This window comes from Epinephelus lanceolatus, chromosome 3, assembly GCF_041903045.1.
Source record: "Epinephelus lanceolatus isolate andai-2023 chromosome 3, ASM4190304v1, whole genome shotgun sequence".
In the NCBI taxonomy this organism is placed as follows: Eukaryota; Metazoa; Chordata; class Actinopteri; order Perciformes; family Serranidae; genus Epinephelus; species Epinephelus lanceolatus.
In genome coordinates, this window is record NC_135736.1 from 10,916,049 (window position 1) to 10,937,772 (window position 21,724).

Here is a 21,724-nt window from a genome sequence, read left to right on the forward strand (position 1 = left end):
TTACATGTGTTGCAATGCATCCTGAGGTTGTTGGTTTGGTGTGAGGAGTGAACAAATGAGCAAGAACAGAGAGAAAATAGTAAAGATTTTTTTTCTCCTCAGAAGCAGGAGATAAAAACTGATTAAAAGATTATTTCAACCGCCTCACCTCCTTCTGTGTCAGCATCCAACACCATTGATGTTAAAATTCTCCCACCAAATCTATACACACAAGGCATCAGTACATTTTCAAACCTGCAGGTTTCTTTAAATAACTCCTGTTGCTGGACAAGGCTTTCAGAGTAAAGAGAGTGTGAGGAGTGAGGGGGAGGGAGGTTTTTGGGGGGCTTTGATCTCGGCTGCTCGGTTCAGTTTGCATCACTTCTACCTTCCCTGTCTTTCTCTCTTTTTTTCCTCCCCTGCCTCTTGCTCCACCTTTTTTACACTTCAAACCTCTTCATCTGTTTTCTCTTTGGTGTATAAAAACACTTGTCCAACATGAGTAACATCGATCTCACATGATAAGAGCCCTGTTTATGACACACAAAGCGAAGATGCAGTGAAAGGACACAAGATGACACTCAGCTGCGGCCATTATCTCAGATCCACTGACGACCTACAACACAAACATAATGATATAATCTGTTACAATATGTACACAGTACGTTTGAATGTCAAATATAAATAGGACACACGTGTACAAGTGTGAGGAGCTGTTGCTTGCTGCTGACCTGCGGACGCAACCATAAAATAAAAAAAGAACAAGACAAGTTAGTTTGAGATTTCTCATTTTTTATTAATACTCAACACTTTTATTCCAAAGAGACAGAAGAATAATATTTCTCAGCACTTATTTTCACATTGACTGTGTTTAATCTCATCTTCAATATTACTAAATAGTCAATCAAATTTGAAATACTCTCTTCACACAAGTAATTTCTCTCCATACAAAAAATGCGAGGGTGAACTAGATTTGTGTCGTATGTACATTTTTCACAATCTGTACAGCTCAGGGGTGGAGTCGTTTGATTTCTTCTGTGGCGAAAAAACACAAAAAACAGAAGATTAATCGAAAAGGAGAGAAAAGAGACTACCTCTGTAAAAATGCAACATATGATCTATTGTGCTTTCTGTGTACCGATTAATGATGGTGTTTTGAGAAAACAACCCTCTTAGCTGGTTTTGGACCAAATCAAACAGAAAATAAAAACACATCGACAAACCGTGACTCATTAAATGTGCACACTATCTGTGTGATAATAAACGATTGCACATAACCTGGCCTGAAGTCATTACAAAAGCAATTTTGCAAGGGGACCTACGAATCAAAGATTTATCCCAAATAGATCTATTCTCTGCCGTTTTTGTACAGTTTTTTATCAAAAGTCCATGAGCGTGAGGTAAAGTATTTACATACAGCTTTATAGTACATGTACAATAGACAATTATCTCTCATACACACTCTGTCTCTCTCCCATATGAGCACACACAGAGGTAATCAAGCGTATGTATTCAGGCACATACAATAACAGAAGTAATGAAACCAGATATTCAAAAGGAAAATAAGAGGAAAAGTAGTTGAAATGAAAAAAAGGCTTCTTCAGTGACAATGAATGTATTAATCAAGACCTCAACCTTGTTTAAAAGCATTTACACAAACTATCAAGAAAACTGATCATTAATAAAAAGAAATGTTTTCTATCCTAGTGAAATCTTGAATCAATTTCGCCATATTTATCAAAGTATATTCAAAATTTTAGTTAAGATTGGTGTCTTCTCTTGCACAAACAAGCACACGCACACACACACACCTACAGTACTACATGGATCATCAGTACCAATGAAATTGATAAAAATTCCAAATACTGTTCAAAAACACCCATTTGTTTCCTGGGCTAAAAGTTAAGATTTAAAAACAGAAATAAAGAAAAGTGTATACATGCAAGTCCTTACAAACACTAGAGACCCCCTAGTATCATACATACTGACTTGTCAACCAAGAGAAGGAAAAGTCTTCTGAAGTTTTGACTGGGATGTACAAACTAAATCTTAGACCCATTCAGTCAGATTGTGCTTAGGTTTCAAAATTTGGTTTGGCAAAATGACTCAAAGTCAGGTTTAGGTAAGAATAAATAACTGGAAATGGAGAATAGTTGTCTTAAATTGTGACCGATAGGCTTTTAATGGTAGAGAAGGCTGTCAATGAATAAAACACAACTTCTAGTTTTGTCTTTGTGAAGTGTTAGAGCAGATATGACCTGTGTGTCCAATGCTGTGGATTTGGGAGTCACCTTTTGTTCAGAATAACGTCAATGCTTTTAACTAAATGTACCACCTGCTTTTAGAAGGCTGTTTACTTCCTCCTGCCTTCCTCTCTTCTTTTTCTCCTTAAATGTCTGCAGATGACACAATCCACACAGGATCTTGGAGGACTTGAGGGCAAATTCTTTCCTCCATCAAAATCTCAGCATGTGAAACAGATTAAGGTCTGGCAGGGGGAGAAATCAAGGTTACAGTGCATACTGAAATTCTTCTTTCTGTTCTGTTTGGTGAAAAATGAGTTTGAGCAGAAATGACGACTGAGTAGAGGCAGGTTCTCTTGTTTGGACTGTAAGACGATAGCTTAAAAGAATAGTTCAACATTTTGGGAAATATACTTTTTCTTGCTGAGAGAAGAAGATGAAAACTACTCTTATCCCTGTATGTTAAATACGAAGCCAGAGCCAGTGACCAGTTAGTTTAGCTTAGCATAAACACCAAAAATGGGGAGACAGCTAGCTTAGCTCTGTCCAAAGATCTGCCTACCAGCTCCTCTAAAGCTCACTAACATGTTATTTCTTGCTTGTTTAATATAAAAAAGTGTAAGAGTGACAAGTTGTGGTTTTATAAACTATTTCTTGGCTGACTGGTTGCATGGCAACATTAACGTTAGGCCTACTACAAGAAAATATCTTGTAAATAAGCCTCCTACATGTCAATTTTACACTTCAGTTTTTGTATGTATTACACAAACAATATATAATGTGTTAATTAGTGAGCATTGCATGAGCTGGTAGGTGTATTTTGTTACCTTTGGATGGAGAAGGCTTGCTGTTTCCATCTGTTTTCAGGCTTTATGCTAAGCTAAGCTAACTTGCTGGGGGCTGATATGAGAGTGGTATCTCCTCATCTAATGCTCAGCAAGAAGCAAATGTGTACATCCCAAAAAGTGAGTACCCACTGTACTATTTACTCAGCCCAGTCACCAAAAGAAAAGTCGGCTTTGTACACTTCTGCAAACCACAAAGACTTTACATTTTGTACATTCCATACATATCATATCAACGTTTCTAAAGTGACGTAGTTCATGAGCTGACTTTGTCATCAGGAGGTGGAGTGGATGGTGGACGGCTTTATTCCTAGGCGAGACGGCTGCTGCAGACCACCACAGACAACTGTTCGAGACCAGCAAACAACAAAACCAGTTGTTTCCTGCTGTTTTCATATATTGTTTTTATGTCTTCCTATGAAAAGTAATGCACCAAAATTCGCACATATCCCATGTCATGACGAGCCTGTAATTTGTGCATAACACTCATATTTTGGAAGGCTGCGATCACGTGACCGGTGTGCTGAGTGTTGTAAGAAGGAATCAGTCCTGAGCGGCCCAGGTAGGAGGCAGGTTGGGGCACTGAATGGGCCGTAAAACAGAAGATCTTCCACTGGTACTTTCCCCAGGAGACCTGTGTTTGGATCCATGTGAACCTTGTGTCATTTTAAGGTACAGCCTTACCATGTTTCTTTTCCTAAACCTAACCACAGTAACTTTATTTGCCTAAATCTAACCTCTGCAATAGGTTAAGTACATGACATCATATATAGGCCGCTAATTTATAAGATATCATATGAACCGTTGTATGAGGATATGGGTTTTTTTTTAGCAAGTCACTGCAGCGTTTCCTGTGGCTTTTTAGCCAACAAACGTGGTTGTACTTTACTACTTTTGTACTGCCTTTCTAGCCTTGATTGTGGCCCCAAAACTGGGCATTTTAAGTCAAAACATAATCTTGTCCTATCCATAACCAAGTGGTTTCAGTACCTAAACCTAACCACACATTAACCACAGTGTATTTAAACATGTAGTTTCAACATATCTACTACATCATAATGCACAAATGTATTGTATCTGTGGTTTGCAGGAATGTACAATGCCAACATTTATTCTGGGGATTGGGTTGGTTTACTCCTTTTCTAAGCTTAAAATGCTAGTGTTTTTCTAGGACAAAAAATCCAAGCGAAATGCTGTATGATGTAGCTTTTATTTTATGTGGGACTATGTACTAGAGCTTGCTGTGGTCCTTTACACCAGCAGAGTGTAAATTTTCAACACTTGTTCTCCTCCCATCATTCAAATGTGACCATCTAATACAGCAGGCAGGGCTTATAGCCGTACTCATTCAATAATTAACGTTATTACTGCTCATCCCAGCAACAGAGGCCTCACTCTGTGGGTCCATTACGTGCCTGTCCTGAACAGCAAAACTGTCATGGCCAATTGAGCCGGACCCAATGAAACTGGATGAGAGCAACAGGCAACATTAAATGTGATTTACATGTATTTAATGGGTAGTTGATTCCTTGGTCATCTGTTATGAACAGTGAGGTTTGAGGAGGTGAGGAATGATAAAGCTTGTTGAGCTAAATGATTTCAAGGACCAGCAGTTAGATTAATTGTGGAGTTAATAGTAGAAGAAGCAGCTCATGTATTTTATTCCTAACTGGTATTCCTTCACATGCAGCGGCACAGCTCTGTCGTAGCTGACTTTTGAGGGGTGGGGGACAGGAATGTTTGTTTATCATGGCACTATGGTTTTAACCCTTTTAATCCTGGTATCGGTTTCTTTTATTGTTAGGGATCTATGTAGGAATTTAAGCTTCCTCCACAGCAGCAAATTTCTTTTTGTGATATAACATCTGATAAATTCCTAAAGTCTGTTACGCTCATGAAACTCCACCCTCATATCAGACTGTTTCTGGTGCATTTCACTCTCAAATCAATTAGACTGTTTGTTTGCAGGTGGATCTGTCTGCCATCAGAACAGATCTTGTGTGTAGAAAATCAGTAATAATCCTTTAAGGCACATCCAGCTCAAAATGTAAGACCCATTTGGTACTGCCGAGCAGAAAAAAGGAGAGGAAACGGCAAATCAGTATGATGATGTTGCTTCTGCAGCTGAAAAAAAAGACCTTCTTCGCAAATTTATAAGTACATAGAATGTACTCAGCAAGTCATGCCTTTCACATACACTTCACAGCACTCAAGAGTAAGAAAAGTTAAAAAAAAAAATCAAACATGAAGAATTAATAGCAAAGAAGAGTCCAAATTACAGGAACCCAAAAAAGATTTGGCGACTGGCCTACCAGTCTCCTGTAATATTGGTAAGCTAAGAAAGAATTAACATCATACAAATATGTAACATGAACTATTTAAATCAATAAAATGGAAAAAAACAATCCAAACCGATCATCATTAAACACTGGAATAATATTCAATAATATTAACATTATCAATACAATTATTATTAGTTTACCCTGTTACTTCAACAGAAGTGTTGATTTCTCATTCATGATTGTATTTCCGTTGTTAAACAAAATGTTTGTTTTGGTGTTAAGGAACTGCAGGAGGGAGGGAAAGACAATGAGCATGTGAAGAGAGCAGAGACTGGAGATTTTATTTCACTTTCCCCCCATCCCTCCCTCCCTCCCTCCCTCCCTCCATCCCTCCCTCCATCCCTATCTTTCTCTGAGCGTTGGAGCAGCACCAGAATCTTCTCTTCTCATTAAAAACTTGTCTCCCGCCGGATTTCACAACTTAGCCTGCAGTGGCCTCTGCGCATCGTCCAAATTCTTCCCATTGAGTGGAGTGAGAACAACACACACAGTATTGTGTCTCCTCATTCTCTTCACACAGAGAGGTCATCAGCATCTGTATGTTTCCCTCCCTCTTTTCTTCACCCACTTCATCTTCTCCCTCTCTTTCTTACCCCGTCTTCACCCTCAGACGTCTGACTCAATGCTGGAGAGCTTTTCATAAACGTGTCCATTGCTGGCACCGTTGAAGGGTCTCTGTCCCTGCCCCAAACCTAATGTGTCTCTGCCCCCAGGCAGTAGCTTGTTGGCCCCGTGGTGGTTGCCCATGGGCCCTCCCACCCCGCCCAGACACAGCTCTTTGGGGAACCTGGGGGCCACAGTGGACATCACCCCAGCTGTGGCTGATGCGGGCAAATAGGAAGTCGCTCCGATGGAGCCGCGGAAGTCCCCTCCTCCTCGGCTGTTGTTGAGAAGTTGCTGCTGCTGCTGCTGTTGCTGCGTCTGTGGCTTTTTGATGTAGTACGGTTTGGCGCCGTGTAAAAGACACTGGTCGTCGCCGAAGGTTGGGATGAAGGGGTTCTGGTTCACCTTATCTGGGTAGAGAGATTTAGACAAGGAGTAAGTCCCGGCCCCTCTGCTACCACCACTACCACCACCACCACCACAGCCCCCACCTCCCATCATAGCTCTATCTCTGTCCCTCAGGTCTCTCTCCCCCACCGACCGCTGATGCAACCCACCTTCGCCTCCTCGGAACAAACTGAAGGAGGAGCCTCCTTTTGCCCTATCCCCGCCTATTCCTCCAAACATGGAGGGCTCCCTGTCACTTGAATACCTCTCAAACATGTGAGCGTAGGGGCTGGGGCCCTCCATGAAGCGATCTTTGTCTTTCAAGCTCACACTCCGGGGTTGGGCAAACTGCCCCCCAACACCCCCTCCAATCCCTCCCATGCGGCCTGCTCCCTCCCTCTGCAGGTCCACAAATGTGTCATATGAGTGTTGCCTCCTTAACACCCTCCCACCCGGCCCTAGCTTCCTGCGCTGTGCCTGAGTTTGTGGTTGGCTGGGTCCTACGCTACTCTTCACTCCAGCAAACACCATGTTATTATCCTCGCTGATGTTGTACAGGTTACTTGGCTGCATCTTACAGGAGTCACAGCGCTTGCAGCTAGCAGAGCTGGGGCGACTGGTGGTTCCCCCAACCCCGCTAGCCTGGCACGTGCCGCCTCCTCCTACGCCTCCACCGTGGTGACACACATTGTGACAGTTACGACACTCCCAATCACCCCCTGCTATGCCTCCCCCTCCTAGCCCAGAAACCCCCTTCTCCCAGCAGGTGTGGGCCTGCTGTCCTGCCGACACTGAGCCAAGCCCACCTTTACACTCCGGCTTCTTGCCTTTACCTTTGAGGAAGTCTTCTACAGGTACTAAGCTTTTACAGATACCACCACCGCTACCACCGCCTACACCGCTTCCTCCACTTCCACCCTCTTGCTCCCACTTGGCCTTGCCCTCCTTGGAGCGGAACTGGTCCGCATAGAAATCCCTCAGATTCTCTTTATCTTTGCGGAATAAGTAAGGTGAAGAATTACCCCCTCCTCCTCCCCTCTTCCGCTCCAGGGGAGGTGAGACCGTGCGGTGTGCCAGGGGCCCGTGGGGGAAGTGGTGGTGGACGGTGTGGTGGTGGGCTCTTCTCCTGAGGCCGCTCAGCTCTATCTCGTCTTGTTCCCGTCTGCACTTGGCCGAAGCTGGCCTCTTTTTCAGGCTGTCCCTGTACTGCTTACGCCGCTTGTTGTTGCCCTCCAGGTTGCCGTAGGTGACAGTGTGAGTGGAGATATCCGAAACATCAGAGCGAATGTTCCCATCGTCCCCCCCTGAGCCTGCCCCACCCCCACCACAGTACCTGTCATGACCCCCGATGAGCCCCGTGCTGGAGGCGCCTCCTTTGAAAGAAAACCTGCCGTACACATTGCTTCCCTTGAACCCACCCTGGTTGGAATCCGCAGGGGTGTGGCCAGCAATCAGGTCAAACTTATTGGTATTCCTGTGAGTCATGGAGGGGCGGGGCTGGGTGGTGAAGATGGGCGCTACCCCTCCCCCCAAACTGTCGCAATCGAACATGCCCCCCTCCAACGAGCTAGCGCTGCCTAAGCTACGCGGCCTATTCGGAGGGGGGCCGGACATACCCAGAGCCGAGGCCGGGTGGTGGTGCAGGTAATGGTCCTGGTACAGGTTGCTGTCCTTCAGGGGCAAGTTGCCAAAAGTCCTCTCCACCTCGCTGATGTAGTCACTGAACATGTTGTCCTCTGGCAGGTAGGGCGGCGCTGACTTGCAGTCGACAGGGTGACCCACCAAGCTGCGCCGGTGCTCCTGGATATCATAGATAGCCGAGTCACGGCCGCTGTGGCTATACTCCAGGGCAGCATGCGGAGAGCCGTTAACGCCCGGGACGGCGGTCATGTCCTTGGCTGTGCGGAGCAACCGCAGGATGTTGGAGTGGGTGTTGTTCATGTTCTTCTTCATGGTGGCCGAGGGTGAGTCTATAGTTGACTTGTTTTCCTCAATTTGTACCCCATGGATGCAGCTGTAGATACCCTGGAGCATGAAGATTAGAAGAAAGGGGAGGCAGAGAGAGAAAGAGAGGGTGAGACAGGCCATGGGAAGAAGAAAGAATAAGAGTGAGAGTGGTAAGGTATGAAGCCCAGGAGAGAAGAAAACAACAGTAAGATGTGTGGCAGTAGTAATCAAGAAGGAAAGAGGGTTTAATGTTAGAGAGAGGAAGTCAAACAGCAGACACATAAACAGAAAGACAGACAGAAGGAGACAGAGAGAGAAAGAGGCAAACAGAGGCAGAAAGAGGTTAATGCATTGCCATGTTCTCTCTGACCACCCTCTTGTTTACACACTATTAAACAGTAATAGGGGATGAGTTCATAAATGACTTTTCTCAGGGGAACAGCATGAACTCTCACAGCTGCTGCTCAACACTCCAGCTCAGACACAGAGGACTGAGGGAGCAGATCAAAGCCTTTGATTGATAACACAAGAGGTGCAGTAAGCTCATAGTTCTGACCAATCAATAAGTTTAATCAATGTCATTTAAATTCAGCTGACTCTGGTGTCACTTGCTCTCTACCTCAGGACTGTTTTACTCCTTTTCCTTTCATGAAAACACTGTCAAAGAAATTAATCACTTTGTTAAAGTTTGTCTGACTTTTCCACTGATATCAAGAGACACATGCGTTAACAATCGTCTATTTAAAATGTCATTATCCATCAGTGCGGGTGTGTGTTTGTTTTGGTTAGAGCAGGATTTTCAAGAGATGGGAAAGCCTTTTGCGAGTGAAGTCGAACAAGCGTGTTTAAATGGGGGCTGAGGGAATCTGCGGTCGAGGCGACAGCCAAATCCAAAAGGTCGAGGACACACTACCCACCAGCCAGCTCGCGGGCCAACATTCCTCAAAGGCGTCAACTTGTCAGAAACAGTTTCTGTCTGTCTCTTAGTCACTTTCCCCGTCGCTGAGCCACATTCATGAATCTGAATCGTCAACCCTCTTTTCTTTTATGCCTCCATTCTCTCTTTGTGTCTGTTTTATCTCCGTTTCCGGGCGTGCGGCAGCCGCTCCAATGGGATTGTCGGTCTTTATCTCTCTACATCTATAGCTACTACAGGTGCTGTGAAAGGTAATAGAACAGAGGTTCCTGGCACATCGCTGTGTCTATTCTTTTCTACTCTGCCTTTGTCCTGCCATCCGTCTTATTCTTTATCATGACTGTCGCTAACTGATCTCTTTTTTTCCCTCTGTATTTTATTCGCCCTTTGTACTCTCAACACTTGTCCGTCCTTACACTTTCTATATTCTGTATATGAAATGCAGTTTAATTGAATGCTGCTCTATCTTTACTATTTTTTATTTCTCGCACTGCTACTCGAGTGTTAAACCAGCCATGGAAATGTAGAAATGATATCTGGCTGTAAAAGCAACTCTTCAAACGTGTATGCACTTAAATGTTGTAATGCAACAAGTAAAATCAGTCTCAAGCATGTCAGAGAGTGAATCGTAAAGCTACCGTGCAAAAAGCAGTGCTTATGTTTTGCATTTAAAATAGCAGCTTTGGAAGCTGCAAGGACAGAAGGAGATTTCTGCCTATTCAACAAAAAAAGAAAAAGAAAAGAAGCAGTGTTTCTGAAGTGCTCAAGGGCAGATCTGTGTTTAAGTTCTTCTCAGGTTATTCTGAGTAGGTGTAAACCAAGTGACATTACAATTAGTAACACCAAAACACTGGTGTCCTTTTCTCAGGCAAATAATAACTGAGACCATTTGCATGCAACAACAAACAACCTCCCCTCCCCCCTTTCTTAAAAGGTAGCATTATGCAAATAAATTACACCTCAAGTGATTATTTTTGTGCACCTAAACAGCCTGCATCAATAACACTGAACCACCTTGTTAAGTGACCCATCTAAACAGAATTGTAACCACGCTGAAATGAGCTCTTCGACATCCATAAACACACCTTCAGGTCACCAGCTGAGAATGTGCAGCATAGTAAGAAGCTTTTATTTCAGCAGCATTAATGTCCTGATGAGACAGCATCTCAGTAGTATCAGTATAGCTTCAGTATCGTGACGTATTTCAGAGTGAAACAGAATAGACAGGTGGGACATAATGTTGGAAGGAACTGGATATGATCATTGAGAATTGGGCGTGTCACTTACTAAGGCCCCGAGAGTATACACCGACTGGATGGTAGTATCTGTCAGATGGAGAGAAACGAAGTCCATCTTATGCTCCATGTAGTTGCTGAAGCAGTCCACTATAAAATGCTATGCACTTAATCTGAAGCTGTCACAGATATCTCTTTCCTCTGAATGAAAAAATTCTAGCCAGCAGGCCTGTAACCATGGTAGGCTATTTGAGGAAACGGAAAGTGAGGTTTGAGGTGGCGAACACCCAAAGACACACTAACAAAAGCTGTTAAATGAAGGCTGGAACACTGTGTCATATCACAGGGATACAACACATGCGCAGTTAAATCTAGTCTGCACTTGTCAAAAGGCTCAGTAGCTGGTGCATCATAGAATGTGGGGATGATTGATATGTTTCACTGAGACATTCGCAGTTAGCCCTGGGCCGGAATGTATTTTATACGCAAAGCAAAGCTATGGATGAGAATTGCAATCCTACAATTATTGAAAAGTTCTTTAATAAAAGACCATGAACAAATCCTTTCTATTTGAAAATGCTCTGTTGTGTATCAGCTGCCATCCATCTGAGCGTACCCAAAAAGTTCTGTCAGGTAGAAAGGCACCCAAGGACGCTAAAAAGAATGCACCCAAAAAGCACCTGAGCAGACACCATCACTTTACTTCCAGTGCCATCTGTTGTAATCTCCAACATTGCAGCTTCAGTTACATTGCACATATGTCATACCCCATAGCCTCCATGGGGTCCCATGGTTGGTACTATCTTACATAAGCACGTCATTTTTTTTTACAACCAAAAAGCATGATTGGATTTTGATATAAGAATACGAAGAAATATATTTTTTTGTATTTTTTTTTTTTTTTTATGTATAACCATCCTTAACAAATGGAACACATCATGTCCCACTGAGAAAACCCTAAAATTATAACTTATCAACAAACTAATGCAGTTTCTGGGAAGAAAGATTATGTTTAAAGGATTTATATGTATGAAATAAATATGATTTATATAATATTTTGATCTGCTTTCATTTTTTTTAACTTCTATACTTGCCCTGTGTCAGACAAGAATTCAGAACTTCTAACAATTAAAAAAAAAGTGTTAAAAGCCTTCAAAATCTAAAACTAACTTTAAATGTTTTTTTTTTTTTTGTGTGTGTGTGAAAATGTTGGCCCTTTACAGATGTGTTCCAGAAATTTGTTAACTCCATCGGATTTCTACAAAAACATAATTTAATCAGGTGTAAAAGGTTTAGCTGTATCCTAAGGGCACCTGTCTTACTTCCTGGTTTCAAAAAAAGCTCTAATGCTGCTCAAGTACTGGAAGATTTCTATTTTTTGATAAAATCATTAAATTATATTGCTATCAGGTGTGACTCCAAGACAGATCAACTCCATAAATCCAAACTAAATAAGAATTATAGTTTAAAAATAAATATTGTGATTAGCATTAAGAGAAGCCTTAGCAACTTTGAAAATGAAATGGTTACTCACTATGACTGCTGTGAAATTAATACATGTGTAACTTTTTATCAACTCCATAAGACGTCAACTCCATTAGATCTGACCTCTGACAACCATTACGTATGCTATTCAAAAAACCAAAAAGGTAATCACTGGGAGGTTGGCCTACTACAAGGTTTATTACTCAAGACTTTGACAAAATAAGGTTTTGTCCCAATTCTCAAGAATGACTGATATATTGTTAAAAAGGTGCACGGAATGACTGGGGATGTGTGTGAGGGTTTCCTGTGTTATTTATTGGTTACGATGGTTTACTAAACCATTCACACTCTTGTGTTCACCCTTGGCCTCTATGGAGTCATAAATGTTAGTGGCACTGTTTGATTTGAGTAAAACCTGGGTAGATGTTTGTCATCTTCTGAAACCAACAAACCTAACACACACCCACTTCATGTAGCAACTGGCTGGGTCTGTGGAGGTGAGACAGTTAGGGTAACAGGGTTAGACTCTCTTTTTATTTTAGCCAGGTGTTAAAATGAGTGAATGCCTTAGAAGAGAGATTATCTTTTATCCCCAAGTTAAAATGATTATCACGTCTTGCCCGTCTTTATCATGGCAGACTTCTCATCCTGCTTTGGAGTGTGGCTGTTTGTAACAGCTATAAACACCTTTGCCTCCAGACGTGGTCAGACAACTATTGTTTGTTTTGAGCATACTGACACCTTACCTGTGAGTGACATTTGTTTGTTATGAGTCTGCTGCAGCCAGTTAGACCAAAAACCTCACAGCTTCCACTGGTTAGTTGTGTTACCACCCTGTAGAGTGCTCTCACCTTCGGAGTCCTAATAAAATAGGTTTTGTAACAAATGTTTTCAAACTGAATTTATAATTCTACATGTAAAAATATTTCTAATAAATCTTCAATGTAATTACTCACATCAACATGTCTTTGTTTTCAAATAGTCCTAGTTATTCTAATAAAGACAATGCAACATTTGAAGCTAATAAGCGACCAGTTTTTGGACTGGGTCTGACAGGATTAAATTCATATTTGTCTTGCAAATGATATTTACAACATTGCTATATTGTGCTCCCCTGGCTTGTAGTGTTTTATACGAATTAAAAATGTTAAAGTGTTGTAGAATTAAGATAAGTGAAGATATTTTTTTGGGGATGCTGTTAGCTTGTGTTTTGTTTGTCTGGGCTAAAAAAGCCACAGGTTAAGTCAGGTGAGTCATCGTATCCCCCTGACTGACTTGATACACCTCAACCAAAGCCAGTGGTTTGAAAACAACCACCCTTGTGATCTTTCTGTCAGGAGGACAAAGGTCAGACCTAAAATAAAACACGGGCACACTCACTCTGCTAATGGAGAAGGTGGCCCCGGGCTGTCCCGAGCACACGCCCATGAAGCAGAAGCGCAGCTGCCAGTAGAACCAATGTTCACAGATGAAGGTGATTAATGACAGAACCATGGCGGCCCCGAGCATGTAGAAGACCCCCGCCATGTTGTCCACGTCCAGCTGGCTGCTCATCACCTCGTTCTTCTCATTGTGGCAGATGCCCGTCAGCCACAGGGCCTCCAGCTCCTCCATCTCACCTGGAGGAAGGAGATACATAGACTCAGGTTACTGTACGTGTTTGTGTGTATGTTTGCGTGTATGTTTTTTTGACCTGTACACTTAGATGAGTTTGCCGGGAGGTGTCTGACCGTGTAAGTGGGAGTATAAAGAGAGGGCACATTTTTTGGATGGGGAGTTGATGCCAAAAACAGCTCAGGTCTCACGTACGTGCATCAAATGTCATGTTGCATTATTTTGACTGAACGGCCCCTTGAGAATCATCCTCATTAAGGATTGCTTATGCAAGGCTATCCCTTTCTTGTTGTGGGAAAGAAAACAACTGCCTGCTGGGACTTGACAATCCTCAGGGAGGAAGTGTGTGTGGTCATGTGACAAGTGTTTCCGCCCTAAAATGTGTACCCCTCAGTTCCACATCCCTGGGATTGCTAAGGGGGGAGGACACGTCCAGAGAGATTTGTTTGATCTGCACCGAAGGTCTGTTTTTGTGTGTGTCTGTGTGAGATCACAGGGGTAGATATTTTCCCAATGCTTGCGTAACACTGCTTTGTGTACGGATGTGTGTTTATTTCTGACAGCTGTTAACTTGTTTTCACTGATGCCTGATTTCCACTGGATGGTTTGACTAAACTCGGCCCACTTTTGGTACCAGGTCCTTTCTTAATTCCGTTTTCCACTGCAGGTAGTGCCCCCTCAATGTAGGCAGGATTCTCCGCTGATCCCGGTAATGATGCCACGTGAACCTGCCATGAAATCCTCTTCATTGGCACACGCTGAACCCTTTCATCGGCAGCTGAACAAAGATATGTCTGCACTTCATTAATTGTGTGGTGTAGTTTTGCAGGCTGCCATTTAAAAAAAAAATCTGGGTCAAGTGGCTATTTAAGAATGGTTTGTGCATGACGTCCTGTGTTATGCACTGCAATTGTAGTGGCAATTCTTTTTAACCAATCAGTGGTCTGCAGTGGCTTAGATCACTCTGAACCTTGACCAAAAAAGACAAGGTGCCAGGTATCATCCACAACTTTTGCTAATGGAAAAAAAAAAAAAAAAAAAAAAAAAAAAAGACAGTCATTCTGAGTAGAGCCCTGCTGTGGCATGCAGTGGAAATGTGGCTTAAGTCTTTCTTACTTATATGAACCTCAGTAAATGAAAAGAATGTGCAGTGTTAAGATGGTCAGTTATTATCATGTTGATGACCAACATACAGAAAGTGGACAAAAATATACCAAATCTGGAAGCAAAGGGTAAAATATACACTTTCATTTATAAATAGTTCAACATTTTGTGATATACACTTTTTCACCTTCTCTCTCAGTTAGATGAGAAGATTGATAAAACTGTCATGTCTGTGCATTAACTACAGAGCTGGAGCCAGGAGGCAAAGTTTAGCTTAGCATTAAGACAGGCAGCAGGGAGAAACAACTAGCCTGGCTGTGTCCAAAATTCATAAATCAGACCAACAGCACCTGTAAAGCCCAAACACCTTACATCTCAATTGTTTAAATCAAACACAAGGACCAACATTTTTTGGTTTTAAGATCAGTTACATGCTGGGACAATTCTAGATAAACAGTGCATCCATCTGCCAAGCACTTCTGTGCAGCATCTCAACACAGCTTTGTAAAGCACAGCTTTTAGAATACGTCTGTGTACGATGGTACAAAATCTGGCAACCTCACTGTGGCGACTCAAGGAAGTCACTGTCCCTGATTGTTTGCCAAAGAATTCTTACAGCACATAACTCACACATTTTAATTTTCACATTTCTGTTTGCGTATGGAATAAAACAAATGGTGTACAACATGTTTATTCTGTGAGGTGTATTTTTGAACTGTGGGTAGAACATGGCTACTTTTCCCCTCTTTCTGGTCTGCTAAGCTTGATAAGCTAATTGCTTTCTGCCTCCAGCTCCGTACTTAATGCACTGACATGAGTGGCATCAAATTTTTTCATCTGACACCTTTTGTCAATTGACAAAATTTTAAGTACCTGTGTCATGAAGCCGTTTTTAATGTTACAAGTAACATTTGTGCTTTTTCGAGTATTATTACTAACGCCTGCTATGACAAAGACCGATCTGATTTGTAAAATCTCCTAAATAAATAATAAAACGTAGTGCAAGACCAGCCCATCTACATTTGCAGATTGGACCAAGGAAAAACAAAAGAAAACAAAACAAAGCAAAACAAACACAACTACAAAAAGTCAAGAAGCTCCTGATTTTAGATGAAATCCTAGGGATATACCTGATGAATCATCCTCAGATCAGGGATGGAAACTGCAAAATTGACCCTGTGGAAGTGATGGTTCCCATCTAGAATTGATTTTTCTTCTAAGCCTGCAGATTTCTATGACATAGGGGCAGGATAAACGCTCTCCTGGATGCACTCTCTATATGAACCAAAATTGAATCACAAAAGGAAATGATTAAGAACTGGATCAATAAGTAGAATCGATAATATAATTGAAATCTATACTATTATAATTATTGTCTGCTTTCCAATCTTCTCTCCATTCTTATCCATCATCTTTCCAGTCCATCTCTTCCTACTCCATCTTCCACATTTTCTCCACTTCCCTCCTGATCCTGTATCCGTTCAGATGGAGTGGCACTCAGTTTCCTGCTAGTAGTGCCGTTGCTGATCCCCTGCCTCTGCACATATGACTTAGATCCTGTTCATATCTGGACTCTAATAGGTCGTGACAGATATGAGCAAACATCGATGAGTCTAATCTCTTAACCTGGACTAACGTATGAGTGCTGACAGCTGAACAGTCTCCATGAAGTAATGAGAGGTAATGTCTGATGTGTTGGCCTCGTGTACACAGTCGACAGAACAATGAGACTTTAATTCCATTTTGTAAATTTGTGCAGACATGTCTGATCTTTGGGGAACACACATTCAAGCATGCACGCAGTCAAATCCCATGTACCCACACAGACACGTGCGCATGCCCGCCCGCCCGCACGCACACACACACGCACAGACTGGCACTTTAGTGAACATCACTCAGCAGTGTATGTTGAGGTCTGAGTCGATTTGGCTCTTAAAGATCTGATCTGATGTGAATGTTCTCTCTGTACTGACCTCTTCATCCATCACACACCCTGGCACGGAAAGTGATAGCTATCGAAGACAACTAGACAACTGTGTGTGTGTGTGTGTGTGTGTGTGTGTGTGTGTGTGTGTGTGTGTGTGTGTGTGCGTGCGTGTGTTTGTCAGTGTGCTGTATAATATATGTAATCTGGCAGGTGGTGAGCAGTAAGGAGCACATACTGTCCCTGGTGGTGGAGTGCTGCTGTAGGTGTACTCTCCAAGAAAAACAATTCACATCAAGGACAATCGTTTCTCTTACAAGAAGCTTTTCCTGAGATACAAAATGTTAAAGGGCTGCCAAAACCAAGGCTGGAGATACAATTTAAAATCATTCTTTCAATGTACCCACAGTACTTAATTCTATTTCTAGAAGCAGGAACATTTCATCTGTCAGAAAGTACAGGATGTACTGTAATACAATAAGTAACTAATGCTTGAGTGTATGAATAATTTCATTACATTTCTAACAACAAAAGTAAATAATTTTCTCACTTGTCAGTCAACAACAAATGTGCTTTCCAATATTAATTGGTTATCTGGTGATTAGCATTTCTATTTAAGTCCGACTATGGCATCACATTACATAACATCGGACGCTCTCTGTCCACAATGAGTCCATTAAATATGCACTTCTGTTATGTCATGCAAACAAACCACTAATCAGCTGTGCACTCAAGATCAGATTTCAGGTGTTACCACCTAAAATACTGGTAAGTACTTACTGTCTTTCCTATGTTTGTACTTTTTTTGGATGGGAGCGCCATCTTGTGAGGATCATGCTGTGTAACTTGCGCCTGCTACGGTGGTCAAACAATAGTATTTGGACGAACTAGCCATGATAAACAACATGGATCCATATGACTTGGTAGCTGGAGGGTGAATTAAAGATCCTGATGCACTAACTCCACTCACATACCTGGACATTTTAAACTATCTTGTTTTTGGACTGAGGGCACACACTTTGCTAACGTGGGTTACAGAGTACACAAAATGGCATCCCCGTCCCACACCACACAACGTACCTCTACATTCTTTATAGCCAACAGCAAGTAGCACATTATATATGAACATTAAGTATGAAGATTACAAGAGAAGCTTGTGACAATCTCCCTCCAACCAGCTGCCACCATATTTAAATTTTGTAATTACATGAGGAGGTATTGTAGGCTGGAGATAACTCCTCATTTCAACTTCTCAATGCTGTTTCTTGATCACTGCAGTACTTTCAAAGCTGATGGAAATAAACAGAAGCAGGGCGTTTGACAAACGTTTAGCTCAGGCCAGTTAGGACATTCCAATAGAAAACAATGCAATCAAACAGATTTTGTCTCTGGCGCTCACTCGCATCACATTCAGTTCGGACACGGTCATTGTTTTTACGTATTGCCCCAATGAACGTAGGCTAGCGTAATATTTATTTATTTATTTTTAAGAAAGCATCATTACGTATGTGAGTCTATTGACGGGACTTATTTTATTTGGAATATTATGTATAAGCAAAGGCAACCTACTTTTCAATAAAAACTATTATAAATCTTCACGCCTTGATGGTGCCAGTCTTATTATGGCCTGCCAACAATTGTTTTTAAGCTAAATAAACATGGAAATATTTGACCAGAATTTCTACCATTTGTCCAAAACATTTAAATCTTCCAAGATACGTGGAGCAGCACCATTTTTTTTTCTTACAGAAACTCTCTCTCTGTCCCTTTCTTGCACCTGTTATAGAGCCACTGTAGCAACAGGGCAAGCAGGGCAGCAGAGGCATCTGTTTTCAACTAAATTCCTGCAGCTTTTCTTCCTGTGATTATTTTCTCAATTAATCGCTTCATTGCAGGATTCATAAAATGTGAGAAAACAGATAAAAAATAAGACCTCTAAGCCATAGCTTTGTGTTTGAGGTGATTATTATTAATCTTTCTCTACGAAAAGTCAGAGGGTACAGTCAGGAGTAGGGATGCCCTGATCATGTTTTTTGGAATCCTGCCATCAGTATACCAAGACCAAGTCTGATCCTATGTGTATTCTATTTCTGTACTATAGTAAGTGTACATTATAATAAGTAAAACAACTTAAATGTTTTAACAACAAGAACAAATCTCATTCCTCAACAGATGGAGTTGGCTTAGTTGTAATGGCAGCAGTTTAGTTATTATGTTCATGTGGAATTTTAGTCGTATAACAGGTGCCCATATATCAGATGAAAAAGGTTTTTAAAAAAGTGGTGATGAGAATTTTCTGAAAACCAATGTCTGTGTGTTTGATAGCAGAATAACATGGTTTTCTTTAATGTCTTGTAAACTGTGATGTCCTGGTGTAGTGTGTGTAATACGTGGATCACAAGCTTTAGTAAGCGTTTAAACAGGATCACTTCATCTCCAAAGTTTAGCTGCAGCGTTTAAGTTTCAACCAACACAGCAGCTGTTTGGAGTTAAGAGATTCTGGTGTTGTTAGGCAGGAGGCTTTTAAATGTCTGTACCTGAATGTCTGTTTTCTCATTATCAGCCCGTACTGATGGGAAATGTCTCTCAAGTGTATCCTGCATCATCTCTGATCTCTGTGTCATTTGTGGCCAAAAGTCGTTCAAACATAGATGCCAAATGAGCATCCTAACCAACAAACACAAACCACCTCAACCGGCTCAATCCTCTCATCATGACAGAGCAGCAGCTCAATGCAGAGGTCCTCGTGGATCACTGCACTTGTCATTCTCTCAGAGCGACGCCAAACGCCCTGACGGCTTCTTTCGGTCACTACCCAAAACACACGCACAGCTGGGGCTCAAAACAAAAACCCGACCTACAAATTGAGAGCATTATTCTGCGGCACACAGAATCAAGCTTTCTACGTGAAGTACACTGATGGGACACAGACTCATGATCAATCTCCCCCTTACTGTATATAAATATTCGATGTTGATGTGGTGCTGGTGTAGTCAGAGATATACTGCTTCTATATTGTTGAACTGAATCTTGCAGGGTCACTATTTTCAATTCAAACTAGATTCTTTAAGGATTATTTCCCATCCTGCTGCTGGTGAAAAATATTACGCCAAACTCCCTTTAAGTAATATGACATTTTAACAATGCTTTATGTGACTGCAAAAACATAAATCTCTAAGAAACACAAGATACAAGGAATATATGTCGACATTATAGTTGTCAATTCTGCATCAGGGCAATCCCTAAAGATAATATTTGCATACAAACGGGAGGAGACTGTCAGGAGGCAAACCATTTCAAAAATGAAGATTTCTAAATAAACTAAGTGCTTGTTGGTGGATCAGATACATGCTGAATTAAAGACCAACTCTTGCTCACTTCACAACTCTTTTGCTGCTTTTCTGTTTGGTGCTGGAGAGAGTGCAGCTATTGGTTGTTGACAGTGTTTACATCATTGAACTTCAGTATTTGTATGAGCCAAGACATAAAAATAACGATAATAGTTAACATTTTTGATTTTGTTAAAACATCGAGGCAAGAAAAATTCTGACTAAAGACAGCTTGGACTGAGTTTTGTGACAACCTCACATCAAATGATCAACATCACCAGAGTGCATTGCTCTCTAGCAAAACATTGATAATTTTATTCCAACATTGGAAATTTGTTTATGTTGTTTGATGTAAGGTTGGCAATAGCCAGAACAAATCAAAATATATTTAAGGGTTTCCTGTTAAATCAATAAGCCCTCTACCGCAATCTGCTAGTCCACATGACACTGAAGAAATATGTCAGTTATAACAGACCAACAACATGCACAGGGCTTCTTCTACCCGTCGTCAGCTAAGGTCAATATTCCTCGTCCCTGCCAAAACAGCCTTAGCAGTGTGCTGCCAGCACCCCTGAGTTATCAAATAAACAAACTCCTTCTATACTCAAGCCTTCACCTCTACAACTGCAGCAGCTGCAGCCTTTCAGGCCTGCTGGTGCCTCACTGTTGATTAAGGACTGAACTGTGCCAGTCTGGCTCAGGAGGCCTCATCCTGCAGCTCGACAGGCTCATCGACTGGCGGGATCTACCAGCAGGTTCTTGGGCTGTCACCGTAACAAACACCGGCCACCTTCTGAGTCACAGTTCCTTTACAGCTACTTCGATGATTTGACGTCTTTGACCTTAATACACTGATGAGAGCGCAACTTTATTTTGTGATTCTCAATCTGAATGATCATTGTGTTACGTTTCTTAAACTCTTTAACAGAGATTCAACACTACAGGGAAATTCATTTTTGTTTAATCAGGGTGAAATATATTAAGGCTGCAATCGCAGTTTTTTAATGAAGTGGATCTATTTGGTCCTCCTTTGCTAAGGTTGTTTCAACATTAAACCTCCTAGAAGGTGTAATAATCAACAAGTCCTCTAAATCATGACCACAGAGCTCATATGTTCCTACCCTCTAACAAAGCCCACAGGAGTGTTTCCTAAACTAGCACCCCTACTGGTGACACACCTTAACGACTGAATAGGTTGTTTTCCAATGACTCCCAAAACGACATACGTGACCGTTAATAGTCGAAGTTGTGAACATGTGCATGATAAGGTTCAGGCAACAAAACAATTTGGTTAGGTTTAAGAAAAGATCATGGTTTTGGTTAACATAAGCTGGTTTACTAAGTAACATACACAACATAAGTACATAAGTTAATTTAAGTATATAACGCTAACTTAGGTACAATATGTAATGTACTTTATGTTACGTGTGCAAGTTAAAATAACTCAGTGTTGAATTCTGGTTTCACATGGGGACAGCAGTCTCTTGGACTGAAGTCCTGTGTTTGTTTGACCCGTCCATCCACCCCACCCCTCCATGCGCAGACCTCGTCGCCCTTCATACTACACCCCCTGACTTCCTCCTTTGCTCCCATTAGCCACAAGAGGTTGCAGTATACCAATAAACGTAAATATGGGTTATAATTAGTTGCTTGTACAAATGACCTATGGGGACAGCCTTGTATTAATGTTTAGGCTCTGTCTGTGACACTGTTTCTCAACCTGGGGGTCCTGACCCACACTGGGGGTGTAGCCCAAGCTATATGGGGCAAG

The 21,724-nt window shown here is 41.8% G+C and overlaps 1 protein-coding gene across 6 annotated transcripts in view; it reads right to left on the reverse strand.

Moving 5' to 3' along the window:
* Window positions 1-5,754: 5,754 nt before the first annotated feature.
* grin2bb (glutamate receptor, ionotropic, N-methyl D-aspartate 2B, genome duplicate b) overlaps window positions 5,755-21,724 on the reverse strand; it is a 140,883-nt gene continuing 124,913 nt past the window's right edge. For 4 of the 6 annotated variants that reach the window (XM_033624417.2, XM_033624413.2, XM_033624414.2 and 1 more), the window contains 2 exons: window positions 13,363-13,601; window positions 5,755-8,424 (listed from right to left, as the gene is read on the reverse strand). In XM_033624417.2, coding sequence (XP_033480308.2) covers window positions 6,016-8,424; window positions 13,363-13,601 — 2,648 coding nt within the window. In that variant the 3' untranslated portion in view covers window positions 5,755-6,015. The remainder of the gene's footprint in view (window positions 8,425-13,362; window positions 13,602-21,724) is intronic. The other 2 variants (XM_078164883.1, XM_078164882.1) reach the window with 2 other exon arrangements.